Here is a 14,088-nt window from a genome sequence, read left to right on the forward strand (position 1 = left end):
TAAAGCAGAAATTAATGGCTGTGTCTTGTTCACCTGTCAACATGTCAGGTCTTATTTCTGAGTGTCCTACCTTGACCCTTCTGAAGGCTGATTTTGAATCTAAATATATTTTAAAAATGCCTTTAGCGAACAGGAAATCCCCAAGGCAGTTGACTATTTTCTTTTTCTCTCAAGTGTACGCATTATGATCAACTCTATTTTAATTCAAAGTGCAGTAGCTTTGTACATCTGTCCCTAGGGTGTCTTCCTTATCTGAGCCATTAAGTGGCTACAGTTGGGTATATCATGCAGTTTCTTCCTGCATAACCTATTAGTGTTGACCAATGAGCTGAAATATATCCCTTCTTTCCTTTGTGCCACCCCCGAGTGCTGACCACAATTTTCTGCTAGGATAGCCACTCTGAATTCAACAGTGTTGTATTTTCAACAAACACAACAGAGGGCCGCCTGTCAAGGACTAGGAAATGTGTTTGTTCTCTTGTGCTTATTTTTAATGTACTGAATGTAATGCTGTAGCTCTTACACTGTCTCTCCAGACTCTGACTACTCCTACAGTCTACAAAGAGCAGCATCATATAGCGCAGCGGCTTGCTTCCATCTAATTTATTCAACTAAGAATTCTTCATCAAAAACTGTTTCTAGGCAAAGGTTTGCAATTTTTATGAGGTAGTGAATTGTATAATAATAGTGTTACCTTCCCTGAGTGGTTGACTTATATCATTAAACCATGCCAAAAAAATCTGAATTTTACTTTACCTCCAAGCCTCTTTTACTGCCCTTCACATAATTGTTCTTATAAGCGTTTTGTAAACCTCTTCCCCTTCCACTTGCCAATGTCAGTGGGAATATTTTTTTTTCTATGATTCTTGCATATATCTCCACTTTCTTTTCCTGTTATTTATGCATGAAATGTCTCCTGTGAGATAATCCTTAAGGTTTATTATCTTTTCCTTCAAATTTCTCCCTGTGATTCATTTTCTCTGTGACAACTGCAAGAAATTGGCAAATCAATCTTAAAAACATTGGGTTAGAAACAGAAGGTGTACTGGTGGCTTCATTTCTTTGCTTAATTTCAAATGATCTGGATTTCCAAGCCTTGCACAGGTAACTTGTATAATCTTATGAATTTATCATTGTGATTTTCTTACTTCCTCTTGTTTGACACCCTAGCTTCTTTCACTTCAAATAACCTAAGCATTAGGGGTGAAAACTAGACCCTCTTGTCTTGTTTTATTTCACTTAGTACAATGATTTTAACCAGTCTAACAATAATACAAGTGGATAAGTAGTTAAAAATTTCCTGTGGGTTTTGTTTTGTTGTGGGGTTTTTTGGGGTTTTTTGGTTTTGTTTTTGTTTGCTTGGTTAGTTTAGTTTGTTGGGGTTTTTTCCATTTCTGGATCATGTCTGTTACAATGGGATACAAGTCTGGGTCTCAGTCTTAGAAGTATAACCAGGGTGCCACTGGCAATAAGTACTGGTTCTTCTGAAAAAAAAATTGCAACTTAACAATGGTTTCTGAGTTGGTGCTAGCCCTCTAAGGTTTTTCTGATGACTTAGTAGTGGAGAACAATCCCAGGACTGCAGAATAACTGAGTTAGAACTTTTTTTCTGATTCAATGAATTGGCACACTGGTTGGCGTTGGTATTGCTTCTGCTACTATTCAAGTTTTCTTCCAATCTATTAATTATTGGAATGCAGATAGACAGCTACTCAATGTTTTGCAATTTATTTAAACACTTAGATGTTCAAGAGGTCAGTGAAGGGAGATAGAAAAAAAGTCTCTGCATAAGAAAAAAGGCTTGATTAAAGCGACAGAGAGGTTAGTACACCATGGTTCACTTGAATAATTTCTGAGGAAAGGAAAAATTCTCTTTTGGAGAGCATTTATGCAGGGTTGACTTGGCCCGTGAGAGAGTAATACGCTAAGATTAGAAACTTTGCTGGCACACGACCTGGTGAGGCGAAGTCTTTGCTACACATTGGGACTTATATCAAATGATCATATGGTGGGAATGTCAAGATTGCACAGTCTAGTCAGAAAATGCCACAGTCAATCATTTATTCATCCTCCTCATCACATTGTGTCTTACTTTAAGAACATTCCCCAAAGTCTAATAGTTTCATGTTTCTTTTTGGCTGTCCCTAAAACCATCTCAGTTTTTCTTTGTCATCTTCCCAGACTACTCGCATTCACACCCCTGGGCAAAGTTCTCTGTCATTGTCAACTTGGTGCAGTCCAGCAGCAAGGATTCTTCACCCTCCCTTTCCTTACCTAGTGTGGTCCAGCATCACAGGAGAGTGCAGAAAAGCCAGGTCAGCCGGCCTTCCAAAATAATTGTGATAGGCAGTGGAGAGATAAGTTTATGAGGAAAAATCTTCCCAAACCAGACTGAGCTTGGCACACTGAGTTTGCACCACACAGGTAAAATCTGCAGTAGATTTAGCTGCTTATATTCATTAACTGTCTACTGAGCATATGAGCAAAGGTGTTTTATTGCAATGGTTTGAGCAAAGATTTTGGCTGAAATGTGACAGATGCTGACAGGAATGGCAAAGTCAGGATCCTTTATACTCCTCAGTATCTGTTGCCTGCTCCAAAACATAAGAATGCTAAAATTCAACAAGCAAGAGAAGAAAGAAAAAATTCTTAGACAGGAAGAACAACTTACTTTCCCTGAGCACAGGCTCATAAAATAAACATCTGGATGCCTTATGCTTCAAACAATATGAAGGAGAGATACAGTTTAAAACACTTTTAAAATAGGGATTTCACCTAGTTCTCAATATTAGCTGGTAGCATTTAGGTGAATGATTAGTACTAGTCAGATACCTGTCATGCAACACGTCATCCTAAAAAGTTTATTTAATACAGTTATGTTTTTGAAAAGGGAATCTTAGAAGAGGAAATATTAAGGCAAAATTATCACCTCTGATATGATCCACTGGATTGTTTTAATTGTTTGAAAGAGAGAAGGGGGAGGGAAATGTGAGATTGAATCTACCAAATTTGAGCATCAAACATGCAGCTAATGACAGAAACAGATCTTCTGACTCTCACCTTTTCTAGCTAAAGCCTGGTCCCACACAGTACTGGAGCCTTAAGTTGGACAAGAAAAGGAGCCTAGTCAAATGCCCTGTAGCTTTTAGCTAGAAAGGCTTCAAACTGAGTCTGAGGAAGAAGTGATACAATGTATAGCACATTTTCATGGCTTGAAAGTGTCCTATCCATAATATTTAGAATTGCACAGTATTCTAAGGGAGCATCTGGTTGCTTTATATTTATTTTTTATTATACTTCTTCAATTTAACAGTGACTAGGTACTGATACATGCGCATTCTTTGAAAGCATTTACGGGTAGATTCAAAGCTGCAGAACTTTGTTCAAAATCATTTGCATTTCAAAGCAGTAGAGATGTCTGTTTGGGGTGAGATCACACAAAACTATTAACTAATAACTTTAATGAGTTTTCTTAATTGCATAGCTGAATTTTGATTGAGGTCCTGTGTTGAAAAAGAGTGTCGGCCAACAGTTACTTGAGTCTTGACTTTGGACTTAAGAAACAGAGTCAGAGAAAGACAAAAAGGAGGTAGTCAGTTAATTTTTATTTTTTAATATGGAATTCCTTGATATATTTCATTTCCCAGAGCATATAAAAGTGTGATAAATACCCAAGAAAGGTCAGGGAAACAATTTTATATGTTCTCATTTGCATTCAAGCATATAAAACCTGCTGGCTCATAATTATTATTTTATTAGAATTTTTGTGCTAACAGGCCATAATTTTGATAATTACTCCATAGTGCAAAACATAGTACAATCCCAGAGCAAAAAGATGACACTCATAGCTCACATGTATCTATATACGTATACTTGTATGCATGCACTTTACCTTCCTGTGTGTATCACAGTGAAGAAAAGTTGTGGAGGGTAATGAGGTAATCTTGCAGATGTTCAGAAAGAGTTCCTGTACTGGCAAAGGATAAAGTACATAGGTCCTGGTAATATAGGCAGGAGTGAAAGGTGTCATGTTGAAGAGTGACACTGATATTTCAACACAGTGCCAATAAAGTTGCCGATTAACTAACATCCCACAAGTCTGAAGAAATGTGAAAATTATCTTCTAATGGTATTGTTGTTTACAGATAAGCAATAATGATCGAAGTAATAGAAAATATACATTAGGGATGAAGATATACCCTTTCAAAATGTTCTCACACTGAAGACCCAAGGGAGGCCCTGGTAGTGATGTTACCAGAGATGTCCTGAAAATACCACTTCACATTCATTATATTCAAACTGGACCACAAGCAATAGCTGGTCAAAGTTCACTTTAGATTTCTCCCAAAGTTACCTTGTCCTGCAAGGAATCAGGAATCTTTAAGCTGTCCAGATTTCCTTTGTTAGGCATTTGTTCATTGTTTGTACAACGAGGTAAAGTTACAAATTTCGCATAACTAAGATAAAGGGTTTTTTTAACAAAGCGTTTCAAAGCTAAGGGTGTAGTGTCAGTTGCAATTGGCAGGAGCCATGGTAGTGTCATTTGGGTCAATGTAATTGACCCAAAATAATTAATTTAATTTATGTTTTCTTCTAATCTGTACTTATTGACTCAGGTAATCTTTGTTTTTCTGACTTATGATTTAACATTTTTTTTTTATTATTGATGTGTAATTTATTCCAGCTTAAATCTCAGTTCTGAATCTTGCTTGCCCATGAGTGCATACATATACATGCACATGTGCTTATAGATAAATGCATATGTTTCTTCATCTGTGTGCACATGCTCCTGCAGAAGGCAACTGTTACTGTTTGAAGTCCTTTATTAACAGTACTTTTCTTTATTCCAGACACAGTCAAAAAATCCTTTTATCATCTTTACACTGTCCATCTTCTACTTTATACTGCTCAGAAGTTTTAGTTACCAGGTGGCTTGGATAGCTGCAAAAAGCATTTCGTATTTTTGCTATCTAAAATGAACACTCCAGGGGTGCCTCTCTTCCACTGAACCTGTTTACTTTGTGCTTCACACATTAGGTGAAGAAGGTAGGAAATTAATTCCCTGCATGCTAGAGGTATCAGTATGAAAGCACTAACCTCACAGACTGAGCTCTGAAAGTAATGATCAGAGCACCCCAAAGCCCCTTTGATCTGAATTCATTGCGAACACCTAACTCACAGACCACTGTACATTTACAGTTTTAACTTAGTGCCTAATGAAGTGAAGTTTGTCTCTGAAAACCTTTGTCACAGCTGGACTTAACTAGCAATACTTATACACGAGACTACAACTTAAGGGGGAAACTAAATGAATCTCAACAGGTTGTTCTTGTAGGACAAAGTTGAAATGTGCTTTCATAGGTAGTACAGTAAAGAGGAGTCTTCATCCAGGTCCCCAGACTACATCACAAAGACAGCATGTAGTTTGCCTAATATTATTAGTCTCCGTGTAGAAGTGTCAGAGTGGAAAGATGAAGCCACGTCAGCCAAGAGGTTCTACCAGAGAGTTATAAGAGGAGTAATATGTGTACCACTCATTTATGTTCAAAAAGCACAATTTGTATGCACCTCCATGAGAATTTTTCATTCACCCAATTTAGTTTTTTTAATAATCAAAGCATAACGGCAGTTCATTCCTTAGTCCAGTTGCAAGAAAGCTAAAGCTTACAATCCAAACCAACCACACAGTTTCTGTTGAGAATTGTTAATGATACAATAAGATCAGCAGATCCAAGTATCCACTCTTTTTCTTGCATGTTGAATCCCCACCCTTCTGATCATCTACGGTCTGAGATGGTAACCCTCTTCTCTCAGGCAGGATGATTTGGTGAGTTATCAATTCCCAAGCTATTTCCCAGGGGAGTACAGTGTTGTTGCAGCAGTTACTGGTGGGAGTTTCTTCATCAGTCTGGGGTTTACTCAGTATACTCAATACTGTTTTTATGTGCTTCAAACAGTTTATTTGCTAAAATAACCATCTGAATGGATCTTAAATTTAGTTATACTGTATTTTGTTAAATCTATGAATCCTTTCTGTGTATGGGAGGATTTCTTTTATGATACAATCCACATGACTGTACACAGATGAACAAAACTTGACTCAAATTTAAATTGAAAACTTCTTAAGCACTAGCCACCTGAGTCTCAAAGCCCAAAGACACAGGTCAGGCAGTGAGTGCCTGCCCATTGGGTAATTTTGCCATTATGGGTAGTACCTGATGTCCATTGTCATCTGTCCATACCTGAGAGGAAGTTACAGACCGGAGCTATGTAAATAATTTTACAAGTACAACTAAAATGAAGACCAAATTAACCAATTCAGTTAAGGCCTCACAAGGCTTGGGGCACCTTGTTCGGTTTATTAGTGTTATGAAGCCTGACTCCCAGTACTACCACTTGACATCATCAAGTTGGCTGTACCACAGGGATTAACAGCCTTCCATAGTCCTTGTTTGCAGTGTACCTTACTCTGCAAGTGTCTCATAGATGCCTTCCTTTGATGAGAACATACATTATTAGGTTTTCTTCTTCTTCTTCTTCTTCTTCTTCTGAAATAGTTTATTGAGTGTCTTCATTTAGTAGCTACCCTTGAAAAAGTCTCTTCCCTTTGGTGACTAAATCTATAAAGTACAGCCTTTGGAGAAAGGTAGTTAATTTAATAGAGGTTATCTTGTCTTCTACTGTCCTCAGTTTTAACCTGAAGGCAGGAATGAATAAATCTCTTACTAACAATGATTTCCATATAATTTGTTGTATTTCTTTGGACATTGTGCTCCTTAAATACAGCCTGCTCATCTTATCTTGTTTTTCTCTCCCTCAGAGCTAGTTTGCATGTCTTGGAAGTACAAAGATATGTTCTGTAAGCCCTTCTCAAGTCTTTGGTTCCAAAATCACATAAAATCTCTCTGTGCAGTAAAAGCAAAGAATCAATTTATCCTTAATATAAATTCTAATCAGAGATGCACTAGTCCTTCCTTTCTCATCTGAGCCGTTGTGTATGTGTATGGGTGAACAAGCTCCATCTATTTATAGCTGTAACATATGCAATAAATGTTAAAATGAACCTTTTCATTGTCAAGGAGCTCCTTTTCTTGAAGGTTTCCTTTAAAACACTGGTGTGAATAGGAAAGACAAAAGCCCAGTTCCATATTACCTCACGGAGGCCCAATGCTATAAACTTATCACAAATGTGATTGGCCCTATTTGCAGAGTGTATGGTGTTTATCTCTGCATTAGTTATAGCAGTGTTTTGAGGAGACCTGCTGAGACTGAGAAAAGAATAAAACCTAACCTCCTTTACTGTTTGCAGTAGGAAGCGTTGTTTTGTATCCTCTGAAGTCTGGAGGGGAAATGTTGGATAAAAGAGACCCTTCAACAAGCCCAATGATAATGAAAGAAAATCTGCCTTTTTGTTGCTCTTTCCATTCAAAAAAGATTTTATTGTATTTTTTCAACTGAAAACATGTTTTCCTGCTTTGATATGATACTGTAAAATTCGCAGAGATCTCTTTTTGCTGCACATTAACTTCTCCCCTTTCCCATCCTCATCCTCACAGGCCTGTGACGGAGCGTTAGACCGGATCAGTGGAGTCATGCGTCACACAGCTGTATCATGTTGGCAGCCGTTCCTGGGTCTGGCTGTGCTGCTAGTCTTCATGGGCCCCACCATAGGCTGCCCGGCCCGCTGTGAATGCTCGGCTCAGAACAAGTCCGTCAGCTGTCACCGAAGGCGTCTGATGTCCATCCCGGAGGGCATTCCCATTGAGACCAAAATATTGGACCTCAGCAAGAACCGGCTGAAGAGTGTCAACCCTGAGGAATTCACGTCGTACCCTTTGCTGGAGGAGATCGACCTCAGTGACAATATAGTCGCCAATGTGGAGCCTGGAGCCTTTAACAATCTCTTCAACTTGCGCTCCCTGAGGCTGAAAGGAAACCGTCTGAAGCTGGTTCCCCTTGGGGTGTTCACTGGGTTGTCAAACTTAACAAAGCTCGATATAAGTGAAAACAAGATTGTCATTTTGCTGGACTACATGTTCCAAGATCTGCATAACCTAAAGTCCCTGGAGGTTGGGGACAATGATTTGGTCTATATATCACACAGGGCCTTTAGCGGACTGCTCAGCCTGGAGCAGCTCACCCTGGAGAGATGCAACCTCACAGCTGTACCAACAGAAGCTCTTTCTCACCTCCACAACCTAATCAGTCTCCATCTGAAACAGCTCAACATTAACGCTTTGCCTGCATATGCCTTTAAAAGACTGTTTCGCCTGAAAGACCTAGAGATAGACACCTGGCCCCTCCTCGACATGCTGCCCGCCAATAGTCTGTATGGTCTCAACCTTACTTCTCTCTCCATCACCAACACCAACCTGTCTGCAGTACCTTACTCTGCTTTTAAACACCTGGTTTACCTGACACATCTAAACCTCTCTTACAACCCTATCAGCACCATTGAAGCAGGCATGCTTTCAGATTTAGTGCGCCTGCAGGAACTCCACATGGTGGGGGCCCAGCTACGCACCATTGAACCGCACGCTTTCCAAGGGCTCCGATTCTTACGTGTGCTTAATGTGTCCCAAAACCTGCTAGAAACCCTAGAAGAGAATGTATTCCATTCCCCCAAAAGCCTTGAGCTCCTCTGCATTAACAACAACCCTCTGGCCTGTGACTGCCGTCTCCTTTGGATTTTACAGAGGCAACCCACTCTGCAGTTTGGAGGCCAGCCACCGATGTGTGCTGGCCCAGACAGTGTGAAAGAGAGGTCATTCAAAGACTTTCACAGTACAGCTCTTTCCTTTTACTTCACCTGTAAGAAACCCAAGATACAAGACAAGAAGTTGCAATACCTGGTAGTGGAGGAAGGGCAGACGGTGCAGTTGATGTGCAATGCTGACGGTGATCCACAGCCTACCATATCCTGGGTTACCCCACGTCGGAGGCTGATCACAACTAAATCAAATGGAAGGGCCACTGTTTTGGGAGATGGCACCCTGGAGATCCGATTTGCTCAAGACCAGGACACTGGGATTTATGTTTGTATTGCAAGTAATGCAGCTGGGAACGACACTTACTCGGCCTCCCTTACTGTAAAGGGGTTTACTTCAGACCGTTTCCTTTACGCCAACAGGACCCCTATGTATATGACAGACTCCAACGACACAAGTTCCAATGGAACTAATGCAAACACCTTCTCTCTGGACCTTAAGACAATATTGGTGTCCACAGCTATGGGCTGTTTCACATTCCTTGGAGTGGTTTTATTTTGTTTCCTCCTTCTTTTCGTGTGGAGCCGAGGGAAAGGCAAACACAAAACCAGCATTGACCTTGAATATGTCCCTCGCAAAAACAACGGTGCTGTGGTTGAAGGGGAGGTTGCTGGACCACGAAGGTTCAATATGAAAATGATTTGATGGTATTCTGCTAGCAGTGCTTTTTCTGTGGCATTAAAACCAATTAAACCAGCCTGGCATGTGGAATTGCTAGGCAGAAGCAGCTTAATGCAGCTGTCACTGTATCAAAAGGTTACATGAAAATGGAAAGACTATTTGTGGTTATACAGCAGAGCCTCCAGACCTTGAGGCAGATATGTCAGGGCCTTTCATAGAACTGGTAAATTGTACTAACTGTTTGCATTGCAAATATTGGCATTCTGGGGATATCAGCAATGAACCGCTGGCTCATGCTCATGGACAATTGTTCAACATTTTCTACCACTACAAAAAGAAAAAGAAAAAAAAAAACAACCTACAGTGTAGGATTTACATACTTAAAGAAAAAGACACATTTGTCTAAAACATATTCTACAGTGAAATTTGTATCTATAGATCTCATTTGGTAAAACCTTGCATCATCCCTTCTAGTTGGTTCAACACCAGAAAAAAATGGTAGTTTTTTTTTTAATCTACATCTATACTGTGTACATTTTAAAGCAATACAAATGAGAGGTTGTGCTTTTAGATATCCACCAATACTGACCCAAGTGTGATGTCACCCTCCTTTTAACTGCCATCAAATCCAAATTAGACTCTTGTAGTTACCAATTAGAAATTACATCAGAAATTTTTCTCCTCATGTAGAAGGCCAGAGATGAATGGTTGAGAGCAAAAAAAGCTCAGCTCTGTTGATCTTCTCTTCATATAAATATAAGGCATGTGCCTAGTTTTGATACAGAATGGAATATTTTTTATATCTGTGATATCACACTGGACCAGTTTACTGTAACATAGTCCTGGATCTCACCCAGGGAAGGCAACCCACTAGACGTTGCTGGCATAGAGGAGTTGATTTCTACCTTGAAGAGAGCACGCTGGTTTTGCTAGCCCTGATTTTCATTTCAAAGCTCCTGTTAAAATGTTAATGTGTGCTGGGCAAAAAGAAATAACATAATGCATTCTGCATACTCCTTGGCAAATACGATCATCTTATTACTTATATGAGTGAATTGAAACATAAAAAAGCTCTGTTACTAGGAATGAACTCTTCTCCAATGCCAAGTAAACTACGGTTGCCCATGCATAGTATGGGGATTATAATACTAAAATAATGTTTAAAACATGGTAGCCTCAAAAAGGCTAACATACTGCCAGATATATTGAACCTCTAGCCACTGTCATTCTCATCTTGTATATTTGTAGATAACACATAAACACAAAGCTAATTTCCAAGAACAGATTACTTAGCTATTCTTGATGCCATTTTATTAATTGTGGTTATGTTTCTTTCAGGGGCAGTATCTTAGAGCAAGAGGGGCATGTTTTTCCAGGTTTTAGGAAGTTTTTTAATGCAGAGAAGACAGAAGTGGAAAGTTAGTTCAAGAAAATTAAATTTTTTTGGTTTATACCTCTAAACAAATCCTCAAAAGGCCCAGAACTGAAACTTTACTCTTTATTCTTTATCTTTGATACCACTTTTCTCTATTTTGAAATTCTCAGCAATGGGAAGATACAGAGTTGTTCAGCCACATCTCAATTTTCCAGCAATTATGAGCCATAGGTTTGTTGCTAAGTGATTGATAACAAATAAAATTTATAAATTATTGGCATAACCTGAAGTAAGGATAATAATGACTATGTACACATTTAACTAAAATGAATATGAAAATATTATAAGACAGAAAATTCTGTGTCTAATCTTAAAATTAGATTTCAGCACTTTGAAACCAAAGTCAGGCTGGCCTATAATGGGATGCAGGTGCTTCTAAAATTAGTATCCACATTCTTTGGCAGAGATTTCTAAGCAGCATAAAATCTCCCACTCCTATCAAGGGAAATGTGCCAAAAAGTTGGAAAATCCAGCTGTGCTCCCCAGGTATATACCCCTAAAATAGCTGTAGGACCCAAGGCTAGGCAATTTTGAGAATCTATTTTCTTAGTGGTTGATCTTTGGTTGCACTGCTGCTCCATTTTAGGTTGCCAAACTAAAGAGGATGCAAGGATTGTTAGAATTTTCTTCACTACAGTTGATTTTAACTTTAGAGTTGGGTTTTTTGCTTCCTCTTTTTTTTTATGCTCTGAACAAGATAGTTGGAGATTTATGAAGATGCTTGAGACTAATCCTCCCTGTTCTGTAACGGTTTGTAGAATGTTAATGAAATGGAATTACCCCTGACTAAATTCTATCACCAGGGAAATTATTTTTGCTGATATAATAACCACTGCACTGAAGTCCAAAACTCTACTGTACCTTAATGTGGGCAGTTAAAGAAGCAAATGGGGATAAAACAAAGTGTTTCTGAACTGTCCACTGAAGACATTTGCATGTGCCTTTCCCTTGTAATTGTCATTTTTTCAACTAGTAATCTATTACCCCTGCAGTCATTTCATGTTAAATGTTAAAATCAATGTTAGAAGCAAAAATTCTCCTAAATTCTAGACAGTTGCAGATGATTGCTTCATATTAAATGACACAATAAAAAAAAAATCTAAAAAAAAAAGTAGGAAAAATGTGCTTTTAGGATTAATTATGGACTGCTGAATTCCCCTATTCCCTTAGAGTGACTCTGAAAAGTGATTGCATTGTTAGTGCACTGCAAGGATTTCTGAGCGGTAATGTGCTTAGTTACCTATGTGAAATGTGTGCTGGTGATGAAAATCACCGCTTGCTCTTGCTGAGCACCACCTTGCAGAGCTGTAAGCGTTGTGTGTATGGCCTTGAGTTCAGTCAGTATTCAGTTTTTAAGAATCAATGTTCGCTCCCTGCCTCCAGCAATGTTCTACTTTTTCCAGCCTACTTATGTCACCGTAGACTTGGCAAGGCATATGGCATCCCTTAACAGAAGTGAGGACAGCAAGACTCAGAGATAAGCTTTTATCCTGTTCCACATAATCTTCTTTATATGTAGTTGTGGGACACATGCTCACATGATTATTTTGGGTGGACAAGGAATACAATGTCAAGGTCAGACACAGATAAGCACCTTTTTTGGCAATTCTTTTAAGAACAGAGTGGCTTAAGGCCTAACCTGCATCTTGAAGGATTCACTTCTTCTCTGCTAGAGATCAAGGAGATACCATACTTTATCTTAGTGCAGGGGAGAAAAAAGACTGGGCTGTGAGGAGGCATCTGGCCCACATGGCTCCCCTATCATATATTCAGAAACAGGTGGACCATGCATTCCTGCCACTGAAAGAGGGAATTAAGGTTTTTCCCCTACCTCTGACTTGTATACTGGCTGCCCTCCAACACTGGCACAAGGCCCAGCTTGAACTTGTCTGGCAGTGGTTGCAACAAAACTCTGAGGAGCAGCAATAGTTCTGCAGGAAAGTAGAAAACTGAAAAGTAGAAAAAGTCAAAACCAGCAGAGAGACTTGAGGAAGCAAGTACCACAGTATCCTTATTAATAATTCCCATTAATAATTCCCATAAGAGCAGTGCTGAGGTTCCTACAAATACATTTTGAAGTCCGCTTCCACAAACCAGAACTCCTCTTCCATAAGGGATGGATGTAGAAGTGCTCAGACTTCCCACTAATGAATTAAAGAGAACACCACTACAGCAATGTATTGAGCATTTACAATGGTATAAGGGCAGATAAAGGCTAAGCAGTACCCCATCTCAACCTTAGTTTTAGGTTTTGAGCTGCTTGTCATCTTCTACTTCCCCTCCCCCAACCCTTCTTTCTTTCTTATTAACTTGGCACCATTCTTTTCAGAAAAACACTGTCCTCAATGTCAGCTCAGTTAAATCCAGACTGGGATACTGCTTTTACCCTCTGTTCCCCCCTCTCTCAACATTCACACATGGTCTCAGTGCCAACACGGTCAAAAGCTCCAGATACAGTTGACATCAGCCAAGAGACTCTGAGACCCTGTTGATACAAGATGATGTCACTAGGTGCTTTTTTTTTTAACTAAGCTTTTTTTTTTTTTTTTTTTTTTTTTTTTTTGGTTACAGCTTTAGTATCGTATCAACATGTTTAAGAAACCTACCCTTTGTTTATGGTAACTCTTGTTTTGTATTTTTTTTTCTGTGTTTTTTTTTTTTTTTAATATGTTTTTTTTTTTTTTTTTTTTTAATTAGGTTGATGTCATTGTCACACTGCCATTCAAGGTTTCCTTTATTTATGTGAACAGTAGCTATCTTTTTTTCCTTATTTCTTACATCATGGCATTGCATCACCTATGATGGTAACAATTATTCTGCCATAAAGAAAATCAACAAGCAAGCTATTTTGTACCTTCAACATCAGAAATTTTAGGTTAAACGTATGAGATACAGTAAGAAATCAGCCTCAATATTTAATGAAAAGTCTTATCTAAACCTTGTGATAGAAGAAAAAGCTGTTTCAGGGGAACTTTGGAATGTAGGCCATGTTGCAACACAATCACATCAAAGATACGTAGAAATAGACTTTTCATACACCATGTCTAGATATCTAGTTTAGATATTGGACTTTCCCCGAAAAGCTTTCAGGATATGTGAATGTCAGAATTACACATTTAACTCATAAAAAGACAAAACATTTGCTGAAAATCCAGTAGAGCAAGCAGCTTCTGGCTTCCCAATGACAACAGCAGCTTCTAGCAAAGAAACTGCAGTCATACAGTTATTTTGCCTCCTCTGCTACTGCATCCTGTGAAAAAAGGG

At 38.9% G+C, this 14,088-nt stretch overlaps 1 protein-coding gene across 1 annotated transcript; it reads left to right on the plus strand.

The window, feature by feature from the left end:
• The first annotated feature begins 7,559 nt into the window (after positions 1–7,559).
• LINGO2 (leucine rich repeat and Ig domain containing 2) lies at positions 7,560–9,413 on the plus strand. Its single transcript, XM_014954794.1, has one exon. The coding sequence runs from the start codon at positions 7,593–7,595 to the stop codon at positions 9,411–9,413; it is 1,821 nt and encodes a 606-aa protein (XP_014810280.1). The 5' UTR covers positions 7,560–7,592.
• The last annotated feature ends 4,675 nt before the right edge of the window (positions 9,414–14,088 follow it).

This window comes from Calidris pugnax, unplaced genomic scaffold (genome assembly GCF_001431845.1).
Source record: "Calidris pugnax isolate Ruff unplaced genomic scaffold, ASM143184v1 scaffold157, whole genome shotgun sequence".
Classification (NCBI taxonomy): domain Eukaryota; kingdom Metazoa; phylum Chordata; class Aves; order Charadriiformes; family Scolopacidae; genus Calidris; species Calidris pugnax.